The following is a 23810-nucleotide window of genomic DNA, read 5'->3' as shown; positions in this document are numbered from 1 at the left end:
TAAAGAGAGAATAATTGGACCGGGGTCTGGTAGAGTTCCTGGGTAGCTCAGTCGGTAGAGCATTTGCGCGCTCAGCCAGAAGTCCCAGGTTCGATGCCTGGCCCCAAAACAATTTTTCCTTTGAAATTAATCACAGTTCATTGTTTATGACCACTATATCTTTTCAGTAGTATGCAAAATTATCTAGTTCTAGAACATCAAAACCATAACAAACCAGGTTCACGAAACTATTACAACACAGAATCTAAAGGAAAACAATATTCGTTATCATCATAGGCGGAGTTATGGGGGGACATGGGGGGGGGGGCACTGCCCTCCCAAACTTGTCTAACCTTTTTTGTCTATTAACATTAGAAAATATTGAAATCAAAAGGTCTTTTTTGCTTTTGTCTATGATTAAGTTTCTGTGCTTAAATTGACGAATTAATGTCTTCATATCATGTGTCTGGACTATAACATTTATTTTAAATTTCTGAACTTCCTCATTTGAGGAATGGAAGCACTGTAATTTTTATTTTGTAACAGCCTGTACTCATGTGTTAGAAGTCTGCAGGTGTACAGGCCGCCGCTTGGAGATGTATCAATAATATACTGCACAACAATGTACAAAAAAGAAAAGTGATCCCGGTATAATGTGTAAACTTAAAGATGAGAATAAATAAAATAATTAGAATTTACATTTCATATAATATTTTCAGGAAGGTAAGCTAGCTTCATATAAAAAAAGTTTCTGTTAGCACTGTTACGTAGTTTTATTGATGTATGCACATGTTTCTGTACGAGAGAGAAAAAGAGGGAGATTATTTTAAGTTATGCCCTATTATAATTTGTAGTAGACCTACAGTTCAAGCCCTATACAACTCGGTTTGAAACATTGCAGATATGGATGTAAGAAACATGCCCTCCGAAAATACCTTTATTAAATGATCATATTCCGATATACTGTACCATGGTCAAGCTATAACGGGGGAGGAGGTAAATGATGTCCCCCATAACCCTGTTACATGAGGATTCTATGATTTTGCTTTGCCCCCAGGAAACGGTTCTCTTTCCTCCTATGAATCATTATCAACATAAATTAGACCAGAGGTCTGTTCTGGTTACAATAATTCCTATTTCATGTGAGCATTTTCTTGGATGTCCCACTTTTCTCTCCCGTATGCATTCGTAATCAAATGATTTCTATGGAAATTTACATGTTTTCATTCTTAAAATATATCTAAGGGAAAGCAATGGCAGAGGTTTCCCCAAAAATAAACTTAAATATAATTAAAATTACATACTAAACATAACTATTTAGACTAATATAATGAATATCTCAACTGCACTCTATGCCAACATATGGAAAATAAGAAAGAAAATTATCTACTATCCAATTGCCCACATATTAACTATGGATGTCTAGAAAGTCCATAGTCCATGATCATTTGGGACTACATTAGGCTGACAAAGAGAAATGAATACATGATAGTGATAAACTGCTGCTAAAGAAAATGTGGTGTTGCGCACCTTGTTGAAACTGGCTCTCTACTGCATAATATTGTCTCAGAAGTTCATGTACTGCAGACTTCATTCGACCACGGATTCCATTACGATATCGCTGCACCAGCTGCACGATGCCTTGTGTTGTCATAAAGAACACATCTCGATCTGCTCTCTTCTGAAGTGTGGCAGCATGGCTAAATAATTATCAAATAGTTAATGCTTATGCACTAAAACAAGACCAATACAAGAGTTGGTATGCTAATATGACATAAAATGAGCAATTCTGAAGCTCAGTTGTCACTAATAATTTACATACAATGGACTTCAAACCGATTTTATTATGCCAGTTTTAGTATAAGCACGATTTTGTATTAAGTAACACAATATGTAGTCCCCACTATTCTAGAGTGACATACGAAAATTGATTTCATAAATGGACCAGTGGAATAGCACGAAATTTTGAGCAGGGGAAGCTAACTCAAGTTGTCTTTCATGTACGAGGAAAGGTATTGCAAAAATATAGTCTTAAAATAAATAGTAGTCGACGTCAAGTCAGCAGTCCGAAGATTGGTTGGAACCTCATAAGTAACACCAATAAGGCATCACATCAAATGGAAGTAAAATGTGATTTCATGGTTTACACATATCTCTAAGAAATAGACATGTATGTATAATTTAGCTCCCTGTCATATTTAGAAAAATCACAATATTAACGGTCAATAGATACAGTATTAGTAAAATTACGTCAATCAACGTTAAAATCTTTATCAGAAGATTATTTTTGACTACATAAATTAGTGTCAGTATTTCACTCATTATTTATTATATCAGTCACAGTGCATTCAACTGACCACAAATCACGAAAGGGATAACTCTAAAGCTAAATTATTTTCAATGCCAAAACTAGCTTCTTGCAAGCCTTGCGACCAGGGTAATTTAGTTAGAACGGAATGGAAAATCTGCGTGAAAGAAGCGAGTCTGCTTGTAGCCCAGCGGAGGGGATTGGAAGCTGGTGTGTGTAGGCTTCATGTTTACTGCTGCATCACAAATCATCCTGAGCTGCCACATCACAACATTTAATGCGTAAATATAAATTACTGTACAGTATTAAAATTAATAAATAATTTTGTTCATAAACTGCAGGTTTATTATGGAGTTATTAACTAGCGAAGCTCAGCTTTTTAGCTTACATTGACGCTACGCCACTGAAATGCACATAAAATTAACTAAACAATTTTAGTATCAACACAATTATTTATCTTAGCAATAACATGAAGTAACGAGCACATTATAATAATGGTTATTATTGTCGCTTTATATGCAGGAGAATGTTCGATTCCAGGGACTATACTAACTTTGGCTTTTCATGGTTTCCAGGTGAACACAGTGACAGTAACAATTAAAAAGGCTATTTTTCTTTTAATTCGTCCTGAGTGTCCCACAACAGGGGCTATAAAAACCTTCATATCCCACTGCCGCATCCTATACAATCTGACGAATCTGATATTAACTACCGGTACCTACCCAGGGTAGACAAGTGATCAAAAGATAATTCATTTTTAAAAAAATGACAATACCTGTCTATGACACTTGCAATCTGCTGACTGGGGAATTGTGCAAGTACAGATGTGATGTTCCGTTCATACAAGGCCATTAGCTTTCTAATCTTCTTTTCCACTGAGATAGGAATGCGACCAGATATGGAAGCTATAACCTCCTGAAGAAAATAAAATTACATCAATAACAGTAGGATTTCAAGAGGTCAAAATGATATAATGCTGTTGAACCTACCTGCAATTCTAGCAAAGGTAGACTTGGATCTCGAAGAGAACTCATGAACTTCTCAATGACCTCTCTAAGTCTGGCTTGGTGATATGGATCTGGCAAGCAATAACCTGTATACAAATTAATTGCATCAGTTATTTTTATACAACAACATCTATGCAAAATACAATGCATATTCGTGAATGATTGTAAAAAGACAATTTCTTGATTATGTTCCAATTGTTTGATTTGTCTTCTTTTTAAATTACTACACTAGTTGAACTTACAGATCACTTTTGATTACCACAGAGCTTTGTGAGCATTTCAAATAACTTCAGAATGCTGAAGAATGATGTTATACAATATTATGAGATGTTCTAGAATTTCTAATAAAACATATGGATTTGACCATTCCTTTTTCAATCTGTTGTTCCCAATGATCGAGTGTTGTTGTTTTCTAATGCCAGGCATTTGACAATAAAGTCATTTGACCTCTTGCAGATATTGTCATGGTTAGCCACTGAAGCACAGATTTTGAGGTGTTCCAAATCCATTTCTTGGTTTGAGTTGCACAATGGGCAGTTAAGGGATTGATATATTCCAATTCTATGCAGGTGCTTGGCCAAACAGTCATGGTCTGTTGCCAATCTAAATGCAGCTACAGACGATTTGCGTGGTAAGTCGGGAATTAACTGTGAATTATGATGCAAAGAGTTCCATTTTTTCTCTTGAGATCGTGTTATCAAATTTTGTTTGTTGAAGTCTAAGTATGTAGATTTAATAAATATTTTCACAGAGTTATAGTAGATTCAGTAACAGGTCTGTAAGTAGCAGTGCTGCCCTTCTTTGCTAAAGCATCCGCACTCTCGTTTCCCAGGATTCCACAATGGGATGGTATCCATTGGAATACAATTCTTTTATTGAGAGAGCATTTTAGTTATTTCTGCTGTTTGAGATGAAGGTGTGTCTAGAGACTATTAACAGAATAGCTGCTTTGGAATCTGACAATATAACTGCATTTTAAAATTTATTGATGTGGCATAGAAGATTCCTAAGACTTTCACTTTCGACCATTCGCCAATAGTTTTCATGTTGAAATATAGCTGAGAATGACAATTTCTTAAGGGTGATACACATTCAAGTGCCTTGCTCCAGAAGAGAAGTAAAACTGGAATTTTATGTTGTCGGTTTAAAAGGAGTTTGTTTCTGAATAAGAAGAGAAAAGACAAAATTTACTGGTTATGTCATTCTCATGTAAAAAGTTATCTCCACTAGTCAACCTCTTCACCCCTGGCAGTAATGAATTTCGTTCTCCACGAATTCCATTTCAGAAACGGAATTCTTCACATTGCCAGACGACCAGGATTCTAAAAGATATTAGTCAACTATATCTGGACGTTCTAGAGTAGGACGGGAGAATTAACAAACTATATAAAATAAAACTTACCTGCTAAAATATTTTCTAGCATGACTCTGTAGCTGGCATGGACATGGTTCAGTTTTTCTCCTGCAGCTGGGGTGGATACATCTAGTTCAGGAAATTGACCTTTATAATCCTGAGCTTTAGTAACAAGAGAAGCATCATCCAACTCCAGATGTGAAATCAGAGAACCAGCATCAAGCACAGCACCAGGTCTCTTCACATAGAACACACTCCCTGCTTCACTGGCCGTCAAAGTCATCACCATCTTCATCACCTGCAAATTGTCACAGCCATATATGTAATTATCATTACTACAAAGAATAGGCAACACTGGTCAGTATTTACAAACTCTCTGATATCAATTTACTCATATTTATCGCAGAAAAAAAAAAAAAAAAAGTAAATATATCGAACAGAATGAGTACATAGAGCAAGGTTTTTGAGTATTTGCATTGCATCCTAGATGTCTGTCAAGTCTTCACTAACAATGCGATTTAAAACTGCCAGCAAGGAGTACAGGCTCTGAATACAGTAGTCTTGCATGTACTTAAGGGTCGCATTCCATTCTATTGTATTCACCAAACAAAGACTCCTACAAATCCTGGAATAAATCTGTGCGTCAGTGGCTAACCACGACAATATCTTTGAAAATTATTGGAGTGCAAGAGGTCAAATGACTTTATTGTCAAATGCCTGGCATTAGAAAACAACAACAACAAATCCTTGAATATGTGGTAAATGTAGAAGTCCAGGAAAATTTTCTCGGTATCCTTTAAAGTACGATATTTTAGAATTTTTAGCAGATGAAAGAGTGTATTAAATGGGATTATGAGCATATTAAGCGGTGGATTTTACTTGGTTTTATATAGGGATGTCAAGGAACCAGATGAAAAGAGTGTATAATGCAGGACAGTATAACAAATGGTAACAAATGGGTGTATATTATCGGGGTTTCACTGTACTTTATTCTTTAACACTCAACTCTTTCAGTAACTACAGTAACAAGAGTGTGAAAATGTTCATTTATAGTGAGTGGGAGAAATCAATCTAAAATGTTATGTAGTATTGACAATTATATCGAAAAAAAATGTAATACATATTTCAAGCATATTCTTAATGCATTGGAGTCAACGGCAATTCAGAAGGCAGTAGTCTGCTTGCGTTTACATAGAGAAAGCAAGGCAGTGTACATTGCCACATCGTACTTCACGTGCACATGCAATACAAATAGTGCAGGAGAGAATTTAAATTATCAAAAGACAATAATGAACTTAGCTGTTGATTACTGTAAGATGACACCAAACAAACCCTCTTTCCTTCACTAACAATATTCTTTGCACTGTTCTCAATCCCACACCACATGCTTCTACAGTAATTTCTTGTGAGTTGGCAACGCTGCAGCCAGCATCAAGATGGCTGGCAGTGTTCTGCTCGTTAACGTTTTAAAAATAATTATACACCTTAAACACTATTTTCCGCACCTGCCTGTGCAATACTTATCTTTTTACAGTCTCTTTTTCCATTTATTTATCTTACACACATACACAGTAAATGTTAGTTTTACTTATTGAATGTAATGAAACACTCACATGTGAACAAACAAACTTGGGAAGTACTTGTTACAGACTGATTCCGATTGGTTCTACTGTACAAGCTTGTGACGTCACATACCAGAAATGCTATGGCGCATATAGCAGCTGACTGCCTTCTGAAATGCCGTCTAATCTAGGTAATAAGTAATACTATGATAACTTTAACAATAAAAATTAAATTCCTATTATTTAATTGGAAAAAATAGTCAATATGTTTGTAACAAACCTCTATTTCTGCATAGGCTTGTCCAGAATTTACATGGCCACCATCATCCACTAGGAAATTGAGCAGTTTGCCAGCAGACGGTGAGCGAAGGAGAGATGGATCATTCTCTTTCTCGAAGACACATGTCTGATTGCCAATCACGATCCTGTACCTATCCACTTCTTCTCGCATGTAAGTTGTGAAACTAGAACCATCCACAGACAGCAGGATACCTGGAAATCATAACATCTCTTATGTTTGTTCTTCTAATTCCTCAGAATAATTATAATACTTTTAAATTATCAATTGCAAATCATATCTTCATATTTTATAAACTTATGAAATGGAATTTGCATAGTACAATGAAATACAAGAGCCATTCAAGAAATAAAAACACTAACTTGCTTCACTAGAAAATAGAGTAGACACTTCGGTGTAACTGTTTTCTACTATATTATCGTATTGGCCCAAATTTAGTGCGATCTCGAATATAATACAAACCCAAGTTTTCAGATTTTCTATATGTAAAAAATAAAAATATCTCAAGATAATTTATGATCTACGTTTCGAAAATGTTTGTTGTTGTTTAGTCAACTGTCCAAAGACAGGCTTGAACCTCTTAAGTGACACTAAAAAAGGCACCACTCATGAGGCAAGTAAGCCAGAAAATAATGGTGTAGTGTGGCCATTTCCTTTCCCCCTCCATTGCATACAATGTTGACTCGTAACATATTACGTTAATCAAACTTCATATGTATACAAACAATTGTTCTTCCTCAGACACATATCATCAAGTGAGATGTACTGCCTGATGGTAGATGTACGTATTAGCCAGAACCTGAATCAGAGGTTTGTTAAAGAATTATTTTATTTTATTTATTTTGGTTATTTTATGGTGCTTTATCAACAGCTATCATTACCTAGCATCTGAGTAAGATGATGGTGATAATGCCAGCGAAATGAGTGCAGCGTCCAGTGCCGAAAGTAACCCAGCATTTGCCCTTAATGGGTTGAAGGAAGACTTCGGAAAAAACCTCAACCAGGATTTGAACCCAGGCCCACTCACCATTAGTCCACAGCAGTGGATGTTATAGAATTAAAAGGCAAATTTAAATTATTTTCAAGTTTTCGTTTCCAGTCTTCAGCAACATCCTCTTCTGGTTACCACTCCCAGCCTTTATCATCGCTATCACTTCTTCTTCCTTCTCCTCGTTCCTTCTACCTCATTTTCTGAACTGGAACTGAATTCTTCTTCAGTCTCATAATCCCACCACAAAATGTCATCCTCTCTGCCATCCACATTATTAGAGAGACAAAACTTCTTGAAACCATTCACAACTGACTCACAGCTTTAATTATCCACTTGACCAGCAACTGAGCATTTAGTTTTTTTTTTTTTTTTTAATTTGCCTTTTGAGGTCAGAGCATGGTCCCCTTTAAGCAAATGGTATTATACTCTCTGTGCAGGTTATTCTTAAAAAGTTTATTAACAACAATGTCTAACACTTAAGCTGAAGTCGGTCTGGGTGGAACAGTCGGTAGTGTTTTGGCTTTTGGTGCCTGTCAGTAGATTTACTGACATGAAAAAGCATTCTCACAGGACAAAATTCCGGCATACTAGCAACACTGATATAACTTCGGCAGTTACGCACACGGCTAATCCTGTATTTACCATTATGCATATATTCAAGCTTGCAAATCGAATTTTAGCTGGGTTTTCGTAATCTATTACTTACTTACTTACAAATGGCTTTTAAGGAACCCGAAGGTTCATTGCCGCCCTCACATAAGCCCGCCATCGGTCCCTATCCTGTGCAAGATTAATCCACTCTCTATCATCATATCCCACCTCTCTCAAATCCATTTTAATACTATCCTCCCATCTACGTCTCGGCCTCCCCAAAGGTCTTTTTCCCTCCAGTCTCCCAACTAACACTCTATATGCATTTCTTGATTCGCCCATACGTGCTACATGCCCTGCCCATCTCAAACGTCTGGATTTAATGTTCCTAATTATGTCAGGTGAAGAATACAATGCGTGCAGTTCTGCATTGTGTAACTTTCTCCATTCTCCTGTAACTTCATCCCGCTTAGCCCCAAATATTTTCCTAAGCACCTTATTCTCAAACACCCTTAACCTATGTTCCTCTCTCAGAGTGAGAGTCCAAGTTTCACAACCATACAGAACAACCGGTAATATAACTGTTTTATAAATTCTAACTTTCAGATTTTTTGACAGCAGACTAGATGATAAAAGCTTCTCAACCAAATAATAACACGCATTTCCCATATTTATTCTGCGTTTAATTTCCTCCCGAGTGTCATTTATATTTGTTACTGTTGCTCCAAGATATTTGAATTTTTCCACCCCTTCGAAGGATAAATTTCCAATTTTTATATTTCCATTTCGTACAATATTCTGGTCACGAGACATAATCATATATTTCGTAATCTATTACGGAGAGAAAAGCAGAAAGACCGTCAGATAATCCGATGATCAGTTAATCAAGATATGGATAATTGAGGGTCACCGTACCAGTGGAATTTCTTGCAGCATAAATAAGGGCTTTCGTGTAAAGATGGAGAAACGTGTAGAAAAGTAATAAACATTTTTTTCATTACCATCTGTGCATTTACTTATTGAATTACCCTAATATATAATGCATCGCTGCATACTGTACCTCCATCAGACAACCGATGTACTTCAATCTCCTTCCAGGAACCATTCATCACAAGGAAATAGGAGTTAGGGCCTGACTTGGTGGCCTGCACCTTATATTTGTAGCCATCATGAAGAAGCTCCACATCCACTGTGTTGAATAGTGTGTTCGAACCCTGGACTTGACCCCTAATAAAGCAATAAATACAACAATTTAATCCATACAGATAAGAAAGACAGTAAAATAACATTATTTAGAACCTTTCAAAATTTACAATATTGTTAAGTTTTTTAACGTTTGTTTTAAAGCACACAGGCAAGTCATACATGACAAGATGATGATATGGCAATAAGAGAGTAATGATGGAAAGAAAATGGCAGAAGAAACTTGTCCAATGGTTGCTTCATCTACACAAATCTCACAGAAACTAACAAGAACGAACCTCAATCCCTTTCAAAAAGATACCAGCTCACTAAACTGCGACTGAGCCTTCAAATTTGGTGAATGCAATTCGGTTGCAAGGACTACATTCTTTATGAACGGGTGTAAATTTTCGAATAAGGCTTAACTGATATATCTCGAATTCAGTAGGGTATTTGATTTTCAGCTAAATGAGAAGCAAGTCCAAATATAGTCGAAGTTATATTGGCATGATATAATAAATATTTCGTCACAGAATTTACATGTAATAGGCTATATGGTGCCACCATTAACAATCATTATAAATTACACTTTATTAAAACTATCCTGTTCCCACTAGCTATCTACCCTCTTAGTGCTCAGTCTGTCGGCTATTTAATACTTATCCTACCTTTTATGGCTATTCATTATTTATTCACTAATTCACATATACCTCACAGTTTATACTAGTTCACTGGTATAGCCGATTCATTATTCAGTTTGCTATTTGCTATAACAACTTATTTCTCCCATTAAAATAATTCCTACTATTCACACTTTCGTTACTCTGATGTCTTGATATTAATGTAATTCAGTACCACTAGACAGCTCCTATTACTCTTTTCTTGTTGTTTTACTAGTTCAATAATAGTGGTCACTCATTACACTAAAAATACTATTCATTAGACACTTTTTCCCTAGTAAAACAGAGCGTTATCAACACTGTTCTCTATCTCTTTCATTGACCACTCCCCACCTTCTCGTAGCATGCACTTTCTTTACTCGCTTGTCTTCCTTATCGCTATGAACTCTCATCTCCCCTCACCATATTTTTCATCACTTTTTGTTACCCCCATCGGCTCACTTACTTTTTGACTTAATTCGTAGAATTTTCTTTTACCTTCATGCTTTAATATTTTCAATATCCCCTGCAGATGCTGGATTTGAGTCTTCTAAATTTCTCCTAACAATCCCACTCTTACTTCCTCCCCCCCATTTTCAATTCCCAACTACTGGATTATCTTTTTTCCACAACTCGTCTTCTACCCCTTTCCCATGCTCCTTGTGCCGTTCATCTTCACATTCAAGGGCTTTCTTAGCAGACTACGAAATTAAATTATTGCATCTTCTTTTTTATATTTTGTTCCTGATTTTTTTTTCGCCAGAAGTCTACGATATCAGGATAAGTCCTGCAAAGACATCTGTTATCTCCAGATGATGGCAATGATTATTAAAGTAGAAAAATTCGCTCTGGCACCAGGGATCGAACATGGGTCTTTGGTTCTACGTACCAAGTGCTCTAACCACTGAGCTATGCTGAAGTTCAATCCGCAGCACTGGATCGAATTCCTCTCCTCTAGTGTTTTTCCCTTTGTGGCTTGACTCCAAGTTCGACACATATATTGACATATATTAAGTCAACTGTCATTATACAAGGAGCGCACTCAATTAAGTGACTTGGTGGCCGGGATTCCACAGTAATATGCACTGTTGAGCGAAAAATCTACGTAAAGATTAATTTTTGGTCCTACAGAATATATCAGTTATGGTAACAATGATTATTAGAGGAGAAAAATTCGCTCTGGCGCTGGAGATCGAACCCAGGTTCTTGGTTCTATGTACCAAGTGCTCTAACCATTGAGCTATGCCGAAGTTCAATCCACAACACTGGATCGAATCCCTCTCCTCTAGTGTTTTTCCCTTAGTGGTCTGACTCCAAGTTCGACATATGTGTTGACATATTATATTAAGTCAACTGTCATTATAATAATCACTGTTACCATAACAGATATATTCTGTAGGACCAAAAATTAATCTTTACGTAGATCCAGATGATGGACCACATACTGACTGCAAAGCAAAGGAAACTTGATGGAGCGAGAAATAGTCATAATTTTGGCTGTGACAGGGTTGTTTACATGCAGTAACTCTCTTAGTGACATGGACTAATGGTTTTATTTCTCTTGCAAAGGAAACCATGCCAATTATTTTGATTGCCTTTCAAAATCTATTGCCTTTGGCTGAGTTTGAACTCATGAACTTCAGTTATAATGATATCAAAGACAACAACTATTAATAATAATAGTGTTGGATGCTTGGACTAACAACATAAGTCAGCACCCGCAACTGGGAGAGGAGGAATATTTTAGCCTAAATGCTGACAGGTATAACGGTATAAACTTCGTAATTCAGAGCAATTTTTACTGGAAAATTACTTTCTTAAAGAAATAATATTAAATATGTATTGAAAAACTCACTTTTCTAGGGATGTCTGGAAGTTCTGGAAGGCATTGAGCACAGTTCTGTCTGCAATGTGCAGTGCTCCACAGATCACACCTAGCATAATGTCTGGTTTCTCGGCCTGCACTCGCTCAGCAATAAGCACATCCAACCATGCTGTGTCAATGGAGTTGTCTTGGAAGCTGGACGTCTCCAGCAGTTTGATCAGATACTCCACTGTTGTGCGGAAGTCTCCTCTGATGGACAATTCCTTCAGTGCTATGACGAGGTTCCTGCAACAAACACACACACACATAATATAATGTTTTCATTCATCTTGATCTACAGAATGAGTTTAAAGCCAGGAACAGCTACATACATGTAGGATATTTAATGTTACCACTATGTACTAGATGAATGGGTGCACTTATGATGTAATGCATCACGATAATGCATCTAGCATTAAGCATCTTACACATATTTGGGCACTTTCTAACTTCTTAATCACAATGTACGTCAGCAAAGATTAGACGTTAATAACGAATCTCTTATTGTGTGGAATTTTTGCTGTTCCTATCTACTACTTATGTAGTCTGCCAATAATTCGCTTCCCCTTGCTTTGGGATCTTCCAGTATTAGTTCTTGAAATAAGTGCTTTTATTTTCTTCAATTCACCGAATTTTATCCCTAACTGACTACATGTTCAGTTTTGTACTTAAGTTATATTATGTTCATTTTCAATTTTATCTAATATTTTACATTCTTTCACTGACTTAAAAAATATCAATTCCAGTTAATGGATTTTGTTACGGATTCCGAGTTTGCAGAGAGGAAGAAGAGAGAGAGAGAGAGTAAAAAGTATACTGATCTGTGAGAAAAAGTATGACTAAACTCTCATCTTACACTCACGTAAGCAGTATCCAGAGCATTGGAACGAAGGCAACCAGATATGCTTTGGTTTGCTTTTTAGTACTTTAACATCCACGACCAAGATAAGCCACTTGAAATTCAATGACAGAGATATAATAAAACATCTATAATGTCTTTTTGTTTTAATGTCAGTATTTCAGAATCACAAAAGAGAACTGCTGTTGTCATTACTTTAAAGATAATAATAATAATAATAATAATAATAATAATAATAATAATAATAATAATAATAATAATAATAATAATAATCCCTCCTTCCTGCAGTTGATCGGTTTCAATGGACAAATGGATGCCATATTAAAATGTTTCAGTACTCTTCCCACACTCATTCTCTTACTTAGACAGCTGTTTATGTAATTTTAATTCATTAATTATTTTAATACGAGTATGGTTTCTAGTTTTGAAAACATTTATTTCTTTTGTGATCTACCGAAGTGTACTTCATAACTTCACAGACCTTCATGTGTCTGTTTCTATATGTCTTTCTTAATGAAGTATGAATAGTTTCTGTACTTACAAGTGGCTTTTAAGTTTCATTGCTGCCCTCGATTCCTATCCTGAGCAAGATTAATTCAGTCCCTACCATTATATCCCACTTCCCTCAAATCTATTTTAATATTGTTCTCCCATCTAAGCCTTGGCCTTCCCAAAGGTCTTTTCCCTCAGGTCTTCCAACTAACACTCAATATGCATTTCTAGATTCACCCATACATGCTACATGCCCTGTCCATCTCAAACGTCTGAATTTAATGGTTTCTATACTGGATGAAATTTATTTAACTTAATTTCAATGCCTTTACTGTAATAATAACAAATAGCGCATTCTAACACTGAAAATCTGAAACATGTTCTATGATTTGATCTTCTAATATCTTTTTGTTCTTACAGAATACTCCACATTTTGGACTGATTTGTATTGAAAGCAAACGATAGATTTTGAGTACATTACTATCAATTCAGTGTCATCATAGAGGCTTGAGTGGATTAATTATTCTAAAATATAGTCATGACAGTGACAATTATCTTACTCCCTGGCTTGCTCTCTGTTCTCACCCCACGAGAAACAGTGTCCGAATTGTGAGTCGGCAAACTCGTGCAGTCCTCCTGATGCCGCAACACTGAAGTACCCCCACACATTCTTAGAGGAACGGAAGTTCAGTTCCTGAACTGTTCCAGAGCTAGGCTTGAAACCTGCAAAGCAAATAAAAGTTCTATATCATTCTCATTTGTAAATAAATAAAACATGTTTTCACGTTTTGTACAGTACAAATTGTAGGTCTGCTGCAAAATACAAATCACTTGACACACATGATAAATAAATAAAAATTAATGGACATGTGAAGATGTGGTTACGTTATTAACAGCAGAGCAGATAATCACATCACAGATCCCTGATGCAAATGAGTCTCTTGACTGGAAAAGTCTGAACAGAAGAGAAATAGACTCCTTGATTAAGCTTGTACCTATTTTGCAAACTTCTAAGTATTTTATAACACTATAATGGAATCAAAACAGTTTATCAATCTTTCAATCAAGAATCTGCACAATTTTATAGAATAAACTGAGATTTTGTAGTGACTTCGCTAAGATAAACTAGGTAAGTATGATAACGCAGTAGAATGTAATACAATGAAGACTCGAAATACAGATGGGAACTTGCTTGAAAGAGAAATTACACTATTGGTCAATAATGTGATCAGTTTTGTGCTAGAAATTTAAAAATCGCAAAAATACTATGAAAATTTCCTGACATGTCAAGAGAACTATCAATATAGAGTGCATATAAAGTCCCGATCCATTTTAAGAAAATAATGCACGATTTTAAAGAGGTTAATGTTTGTTTATTTCTATGCTATGCACATATTCTCATGGTAATCATTATGGTCACTTATGATGCCTTCATTTTCGTAAAAGCTACAGTTACTTGAAACATTTATCTCGACAAGCTACAACTGCTTCTGGAACAACAATAGCAACAGGATGGAACTTTAGATACAATGATTATTTTTAAAGTAAGATCCATTTGAAATAAAACACGAACTACGAAACATTTTGGGTACTTTTTCTCAGCTGCTACATACATTTAGCTACATTTCTATGTAGTTGTCGTTGTTATTGAAACATTTGTCACAGCGGGAGACAAGTTTCTGTAGACCCTTCTCAGAGAAGTCCACTGCCTGAGACAACTATTCCTGGATTTGCTGCTTTTACTTCATCGTCAGTGCTGAAACGCTTGCCAGCGAGAAACCTCTTCAGATGGAGGAAGACATGGTAGTTTGTTGGCGCCAGATCTGAATTGTATGGGGACGATCCATTTGCTGCCATTTGAAAGATTCGACTAGAATTTGCATTCGAGCAGCAGTATGGGACCTTGCATTGTAGTGAAGCAAAAGATCGTCAGCAAACAGCATGCATTTCAACACTGAAGATGAAATGAAAACATCAGTCCAAAAATGGTTGTCGTCTCAGGTGACGGACTTCTATGGGGAGGGTCTACAGAAACTTGTTTCCCGCTATGGCAAATGTTTCAATAACAATGGCAACTACATAGAAAAGTACGTAAATGTATGTAGCAGCTGAGAAAAAATAAAATACCCAAAATGTTTCATAGTTCATGCAAAACGGTTGTTACTTTAAAAATAGTCCTCATAATCGTATTTCAGCAAAATGAGACATCTCATCTGAAAGCACTATGCGAGAATACCTCAGTTAAAGATATCCCAGATGGATAGACTGAGTTTGGCTCAGACTGCAGACTTCCCATTTATCCAAATTAACCCCCTTAAACATCTCTGCTTGGAGGGTAATGAAGTCAAGTGTGTACAAAACTAAAGTCAGGAGGATTTAAGGTATCACATTCAGTAATACAACAAATTTCAGAAGGAATTCTCTGGAGAAGTATGGTTTAATTCTTGAGGCACTGCTTTTAAATGGATGAAGCCATGTTTAATATCTATAAACACCACTTCATAAATATGTGCATAGCACAGCAATATGTATATTTTAATTTCACTGAAATCCATACATTCTTTCTTTAAAATGCGACCAAGATATTTTGTTCCCTCTATATACACAAGAATTGAATGAATTTAACACATCAGTCTTGAATCACTATTCCATAGCATTTATAGCCCATAAAAAGCTGTGATACCAACTTCTTATTTGAATTTTTATGCAACGTTATGCTAATGCACATATGAGCCCTTCAGAGGAGAAGTGGTGCAAGTCAAAATTGGGTAATGAGGTTTAAAGTAAAAATTCTGTAAAATACAGCACAAAGTAGCAATTAATATGTCCTTCATGCTATCCTCTGACTACTAATAGTTTAAATAAATTGAATATTAATTGCTACTTTGCGCTGTATTTTACAGAATGTTTACTTTAACCCTCATTACTCATTTTTGTCTTACACCACTTCTACTCTCAACGGCTCATATGGTGACACTTCCAAAGTGGGAGTCGGAATGAAGCCCACTTAAGATGACAGAGAACACCATGTACTGAAAATGTATACGATATTATCCATGCCCCAAGTGCCATTTTAATCCTTTCCTGTGACTTCAAGGTAGAAATAAAGCTATGCTTTAACAATAACTTATACTACAACTGGCTCACCAGATTTATAAACATTTCCATTCGTTCTTCTGTCAAAACATTTTCTCTTATTAATATTTAGGAACAAGTTCCTAAAAGTAATGATTCAAATTGTATTTAATGTTAATATCATGATGAAAATATTAAAGCATAGCCACATTTGTATACTAACAAATATTTTCATATTACTTTAATGGTACAATACAAACCTTCGTCTGGATTCTCACTGGTGATACGAGCTGCAATTACATGACCCCAAGGCTGAGGCTTGTGGCGAGGATTATCAAAATCTATTGGTGAATCACCCCACGGAGATTCGCCATACAACTGACGAATGTCCTTTATGCGACTCAAGGGAAGACCCATGGCAATCTGCAACGCAAATTAAAACACCACTTTATTTTGGCTGCACACATGACTATATTTTTCTTGGCATAAAAAAAAAAATATTACACCGATAATCTACTAATTCAACAGTTAAACTGTAATTCACGTTAGGTACCCAGATATGAATTTATTTCCCCTCTTTGCACAGAGGAAAGGTATATTGTGCCTTACCACTCCTTTATGTGGGAATGTGGGAGTAGTTTTTGAGTCTGAATGGCTGCTTTCTTTGTGGATATCGTGACTTAGGTATGTGGTGCTATCTGTCGATTCAGCCATGTAGGCTCAAGGTTGGTGAATTCCCACTAAAGTGCCCTATCACTTCCTGAGAGCATACTAAACCACCACAGACTGAGGTCATCTGTCTGCTAGTCACAATAATACATCACGCTGCACCATTTGGGTTGAAGTAATGATAATGATGAATATGAAATGAAGTGTGACGGTGGAATGATAGAGGGAAGTGGGAGAATCCCGAGAAAACCCTTCAAGAATCTTTGTTTAGTCTGACGAAACATGTAAACATAAGACAGAGAGACATAATCTACAATTTTTACTAATGCATCACGTTTCTTCTCCTTCCCACTCTGGAAGCAAGTATGTAAAGTGGGGTCAGTCAAAATTGATCTGTGTTGTTTGTTGGGCATGTTATTACAAAACGCATGCAGGTCACAAACAGCCAATATCTGTTCTAACTTCTGTTTGCATTTCCATAAACATCCTGATCTAGTGCTAGACTTTTTAACGACATTTCATCAACATCTATAGTGATCTAGAATCTGAATGAAATGAGGTGATAGTGCCAGCAAAATAAGTCCAGGGTCCAGTGCCGAAAGGTACCTAACATTTTCTCTTAATGGGTTGAGGAAAAACTCCGGAAAAAACCTCAATCAGTTAACTTGTTCCAACCAGGATTTGAACTCGGGCTCGCTCATTTCACAGCCAGGCATGCTAACCGTTACTCCACAGTGGTAGACGATATAATTCTCGATTTTAACAACATTTATATGTGATTTTATTTTTCTGTTTTATACTTCTTTATAAGTAGGGGGCGGATTTCTATGACCTAAAAAGCAGGATACATGCTTGCATTTATGACCTAAAAAACATAAAAATATGACCAATAAAATTCGAAATATGACTTTATCAGTAATACATGTACAGTATGTTAGATTTTTTTTTAATTCTCGACATTATACATTGATTAAAATACAATGTCTAACCAGTTGGATTTTATATTTAAGCAAATTACTTCACATGTCCTCTGTCTTTAGAATAGCATATTGGAAATATACTGAAGAAACAAGGAGTGACCGAGAGGGAGGAAAGAGTTACGAACACTTGAAAATTGTAAGGAAACTAACTCTGTTTTGTTGTGTACAACATATTTTCGCTCACAGGGCCTAACAATAGAAGCCTATCTGCCACTTGAAACCTCACATTCCACAGTCAGTACATACTTTCTTCTCATTGCATTTCTATGAAAATCCTAAAATGCAACACTAAATGATGAAGAATATGCAGAGATTCTATGTTGAGAGATTAGAAATAGACCTAAATCACTCACTCTTGAGATTGACAAACTTTGGAAATAAGAAGCAAGATACTAAAGTTTGCAACCCAAAGTCAAGTCACTAATGAAGGAAGTAATTTCAATTTGAATCATAAACAGACTACAAGCTCTCTCTACCTATAAAGTTTAGTAATAGTGACTACTTCCATCAGTGATCAGCTCTGGTTGGCTCCACCCTAGCATCATATCACGATTGTTTTTATCCCAACTCAGTACGAACATTATCTCATATTTTACCCACCTGAAGTTGTGCAGCAGGAAGGTTCACGTCGGCCACCATCTCGGTACAAGGGTGCTCTACTTGCAGTCTGGGATTCAGTTCCAGGAAATAGTAATTACCGTTTGTATCGTACAAATATTCTACAGTTCCTGCACTCATGTAGCCGACCATTTTGGCAAGGCGAACAGCAGCCTGAAAACCATTTCATATCAATACTTTATCATGATGATCGTTAAATACATTCCAGGTATGAAGCATTTGCTTTGGAGTCACAGAGAAAAAATTTTAATTCTTTTTTCAAATGTCCTATATAACAAGTATGCATGAACCAATTCTGCCATTTCTATACAACTTCCGCAATTTCTTTTGAAAGACTCCAGAGAGAAATTTTTTTTACATCTTATCTTCAAGTTTTAAAAATTTATATTTTCTTATATAATGCAATAGACTCTTCTAATCCGACCATTCCTTGCACACAAGGGAACCAGATTAGCGAGAATGCCAGATTACTGAGTGTGTATAAAAATGTAGTTTAATTGTTCATTAAATGAGCCATTCAGAGTAGAAGTGGTGCAAGTCAAAATTGAGTAATGAAGTTTAAAGTAAAAATTCTGTAAAATACAGCGCAAAGTAGCAATTAATATGTCCTTCGTGCTATCCACTGACTACTAATAGTTTAAATAAACTGAATATTAATTGCTACTTTGCGCTATATTTTACAGAATGTTTACTTTAACCCTCATTACCCATTTTTGACTTACATCACTTCTGCTCTCAACGGCTCAAATGTTGGAGAAAGCTGGGTTTGCAGTGGAAGACCTGCCCCTGGACAGAACACTATGAATGAATGAAATATAATGTTGGATAAATTTCAGAACACGGATTCCTTCCTTTCCCTTTTACTTCAAAATTCCAACCTTGTGCACACAAAATAAATTATTGGCACTGAAAAGTGCCTTTTCGTAAGCACGATGATGCGCATTCGACAAATGCAAACAAATCTGCTCTTTTTAGTATTTTAAGGTATAATTGTCAGTGAGGAATCCGTATACTGAAATTTTCCCGTAATGTTATAAGTTCTGCCAACCACTGTACTTCCTCTTCTAAATCGAAACTAGAGAGTTCCACATGTCACTGGCGCGGTATGCCTCACAACTCATGATGTTACAAGGATGAATAATCCAGCCTCTTTTATGTTACTGCAGTTACTAATTAGTATCAATTGTATTAACAATTAATACAAGCTCAGACTAATAATATACTCTCATAATTTTATTTGCTTAGGAGTTAAACTCTTTCCATCAAATTCCTGAGTTGTTTGAAGAAGTACAGTATAGTATAGAAGTAATACAGTATAACACATGGCACTGGTGCAAATTCCTCAGAAAAACTATTAGAATAAAAGTACTCGTAGTAGGAAGTACACTAGAATGAGCTGGATAATTGAGAGGTCGGATTACTGAGGGCTGGATTAACAAGAATCTAATGTATACAAGAATGAATTGACTTGTGCTTCTACAAATTATATTTTGAGTCGATGGTAATATGCTATAGCAATGGAAAAGAAAAAGACAAGTGAAACATGGCATAGAAAATACAAATATTCAAAGAAAATCAACCTAAAATCAAAAATGCTAATCATACATTATCTTGGAAATTTATGGTCAACATACGGAATCAAGGAGCGGGCTCTTTAGTCAGAAACTGTATATGATTGCTGAGTAAAGATGCACACAAAAGTGGATGAAAGAATGTAGAATTTCATTATGGTTAATGAGCAAAAACTTTCTTTTATTCCAGATGCATCCACATGCACAAAAACAGGACATTGGAATATTGCACTGCTTGCTGAAAATATATACTTCAGTGGAAATAAAACATGATTAAAATTTGCATAAAATGTACTATTTTCGTTCTTCAAATGAAATAATATACAGTAATCAAGATTTATTTGCTGAATTAACAATATTATGTTGTTATTGTTTTCTAATGCCAGCCATTTGACAATAAAGTCACTGAATTAGCAATATTCAAACTACTTTATCGACTATCGAGGGAAAAGTTAATGAGATCATGTCAAAACTTCCCACAAACTGCACACACAGGACTCCACAGCAAATAAACACATACAAAATTAGCCACCTTTACTAGTTGCAAAGATGTGAAAATTTACTTGCAATGTTGCAATAAGAAACAAAAATGCGTAGTTGGAGAGAAAGTTCAGTTGTCATCTTCAGTGAATGCTTGCCCTGTCATGTAATATGCGAGATAAGATAGTGCCTCAATGCTCTGAGCCAGCTGAGTGAGCACTATATATTCAAGGCTGAGGGCTACTCAATTTTTCGATAAATCTTTATTCAAGTTAATATAGGCCGCTATCCATCATGGTGTTATTGTTATACAAGATGCAGTGGGTGGATGTTTAGATGGACATTCTATAGAGATGTTTCGCAAGACAGTTATGGCCCATATGCAGTCTAAAAAGAACTACAGCTTCAGATATTGGTGCACCTGGAATGGTGATTTTCCTACTTGCAAGATTTTCCCTTTGTTTCCCTTGGCTTCTGTATCTAAGGTTGATCTTCATTTCTTTTTGTTTTGGGTTCTTAATTTTAATTTTTCCGAAGTATGACATAGTATTGTATGAGGGCTGTCTGTTTTGGGTTCCTTTTTTGCTAGCATGTCAGCGTGTTCAATTATTTCATTTAACCCACAATGTGCAGGGGAGAAATTTGAGGGAATGTCGGATTTCTATGAGTATTATGGAGGATTTTGAGTTCTGTTTGATTATTTGAATACAGGAGGGAAAGTCACTCAAGTAACTATTCTACTATTTTTTTAACTGAATTGAATTTAACGGAGGGAGGCACTATGGCCGAGCACTGCGACCTTGTTGAGATCTATTGCGCTAGCTCTCTGGTGACGCATTCCCAAACCCACACCGGCTGACCACACTAGGGTTCTCTGATCCAGTTTCGAGCAGGCAACCTCACTCATCCCTAGGCCAACCCCCTCCATGCATCACCGGCCAGCATTCGGGGAACACAATGGAATGATAATGAAATGGAGAAATGGTGACAGAATGATGTAAATGCCTAATTTGGGGAAAAACGGGAGAACCCCGGGAAAAAACCTCAACTGCGACCTTGTCCGCCACAAGTGTCACTATGGATTTATTCAATGAAAAAATTCCAGACCTGACCGGGAATCGAACCTGGGCCACCTGCGTGACAGTGATGAGAGTATTCAAAAAAAAATATATATATATATGAATTATTCGATTCTTACAAGTTCTCGAGATATGTCTCGAATCGTGAACAAGTATTCGAATACTTTGCTTAGATGGTAGATTCTACGAGAAGTGAAGAATGAGAACAGAAAGAAACAGAATAATTTCGAAGAAAAAATTGTTCCGGGGCCGGGCATCGAACCCGGGACCTTTGGTTAAACGTACCAACACTCTACCAACTGAGCTACCCGGGAACTCTACCCGACACAGATCCAATTTTTCCCTCTATATCCACAGACCTCAAAGTGGGCTGACAACCGTCAAGCAACCAACATTGAGTGCACACTAACTCTGTGTGACTTAAATTGTGGTTTTCTGTTAACAAACAGTGACGTGTATTATGCAAATCAAGCTTTCAAGTATAACTCCCTGCAAAGTTGATTTGAATAATTTCGAAGGAAAAATTGTTCCGGGGCCGGGCATCGAACCCAGGACCTTAGGTTAAACGTACTAACACTCTACCAACTCAACCCGGGTTCGATGCCCGGCCCCGGAACAATTTTTCCTTCGAAATTATTCAAATCAACTTTGCAGGGAGTTATACTTGAAAGCTTGATTTGCAGAAAGAAACAGTATAGGTAAGTTCTCACGAACACCGACTGCTTATCAATCATATACATTCGGCTAATCTGTAGTTGCATGCAATAAAGAATTGCTCCAGATAGTCTCTCTCTGTCTCACTCTGTCCTACGTCTTTCTCTCTTCTAATTACGTAACACAGAAATGCAACATCTTTATCGGAAGTTGCAGACAGTTACAGCGTGTGATTAGAATAATAAAAAATATATAAATTCCTGTACTTGCACAATACACTGCTGTCACTGCTATCATTATTGTTGTCATGCTGGATGTTGTATAAGAGAACTGAGAAGCGAAAACCTGCCGGTGAGTAATCAAATCGTTATTCGAATGATAAAAGTATTCGAGAACTTTTATTCGAATAAATTATTCGATTCTTAATATTATTCGAGAACAGATTATTCAATTCTTAAAATTATTCGATTCTGCACATCACTAGTATTTTTCTTAAAAAAATATGTTATTTCATTGTTCATTACTACTCTATGCTCTATTCTGACAGTAACACATTCCATTTCTAACATGTGGGCACTTGGATTTTATCTGAGTTCACTTCATTCAAGGACAGGGTTCCTTTACATGCAGTGCTAATTAATATGAAAGCTAAACATTCACTCTTATGCCCAAAATTACGAAGAACAGACTTAAAAAATATGAGCATGCATATATGGGCATACTAGCAAATCTAGTAATACCTGCAGCTGAAGGGCTGGCAGCCTAAGGCTGAGAGGAAAGAAATATCATAATGCACACCTTTTCCATATCTTCAAACACTTCTGGATTTGCAATGACTGCAGGAGCTTCCTCTATGATCTTCTGGTGCCGACGCTGGATGGAACAATCGCGTCCAAACAAGGAAATAGCATTCCCATACTGATCAGCCAACAGCTGAACTTCTAGATGCCGAGCACAGCGAGCCAGTTTCATCACAAAGATAGGAGACCCAGGTACTTCTGCTTGAACCTTGAAAAGTAACAGCAAACACATATTAATGACTGAGATTATCAGTCACGATGTCAGACTCATAGAGTTGGGATCAGAGTTGAAGTACTATTGGACTAAGTCGCGGTTAGTAAAATTATACCAGCTCTGACTTTGTTCTCAATACCAATCCTTCACAAAATACTATTCTAATATTAGTGCTACAAAGTGAGCTGTCAGGGGCTCATGTTTGTGAGATTCAATTATGTGTCGGGCAGTGGCGGTTCCTCGGGGGAGGGAAGGGAGGAACGTCCTCCTCACATTTTTATTCTTTTGAAAGTAAATACCAAATGAAATTATATGCCTTGAAATTCGAGGAAGATTCGATAATTTTTAAGTTCACAGCTATAAGAAAACCTCGGTTGATCGAGTTTTAAACGATGCACACTCATGTGCTGCTAGAAAACTGGGAGAAAGATGCGAGATTGTTTGTGTGGAGGAAAGTCAATCCATTCCTCCTTTACTGCAGTCAGCAAACATAGACAACAGCGCACTAGCAGCCAGAGAAAGAA

The 23810-nt window shown here is 36.4% G+C and overlaps 1 protein-coding gene across 8 annotated transcripts in view; it reads right to left on the bottom strand.

Moving 5' to 3' along the window:
* ACC (acetyl-CoA carboxylase) overlaps positions 1-23810 on the bottom strand; it is a 230243-nt gene that overhangs the window by 54233 nt on the left and 152200 nt on the right. For all 8 annotated transcript variants that reach the window (XM_069828828.1, XM_069828829.1, XM_069828826.1 and 5 more), the window contains 11 exons: positions 23071-23280; positions 18471-18641; positions 16482-16644; positions 13707-13869; positions 11787-12041; positions 9151-9317; positions 6491-6702; positions 4697-4946; positions 3277-3380; positions 3063-3202; positions 1510-1679 (listed from right to left, as the gene is read on the bottom strand). In XM_069828828.1, the coding sequence (XP_069684929.1) occupies positions 1510-1679; positions 3063-3202; positions 3277-3380; positions 4697-4946; positions 6491-6702; positions 9151-9317; positions 11787-12041; positions 13707-13869; positions 16482-16644; positions 18471-18641; positions 23071-23280 (2005 nt within the window). The remainder of the gene's footprint in view (positions 1-1509; positions 1680-3062; positions 3203-3276; positions 3381-4696; positions 4947-6490; positions 6703-9150; positions 9318-11786; positions 12042-13706; positions 13870-16481; positions 16645-18470; positions 18642-23070; positions 23281-23810) is intronic.

The sequence above is a fragment of the Periplaneta americana genome, chromosome 6, assembly GCF_040183065.1.
Source record: "Periplaneta americana isolate PAMFEO1 chromosome 6, P.americana_PAMFEO1_priV1, whole genome shotgun sequence".
NCBI classification, from domain to species: domain Eukaryota; kingdom Metazoa; phylum Arthropoda; class Insecta; order Blattodea; family Blattidae; genus Periplaneta; species Periplaneta americana.
Note: the sequence above shows the minus strand (reverse complement) of the source record. Positions and strands in the feature narration are given on the sequence as shown.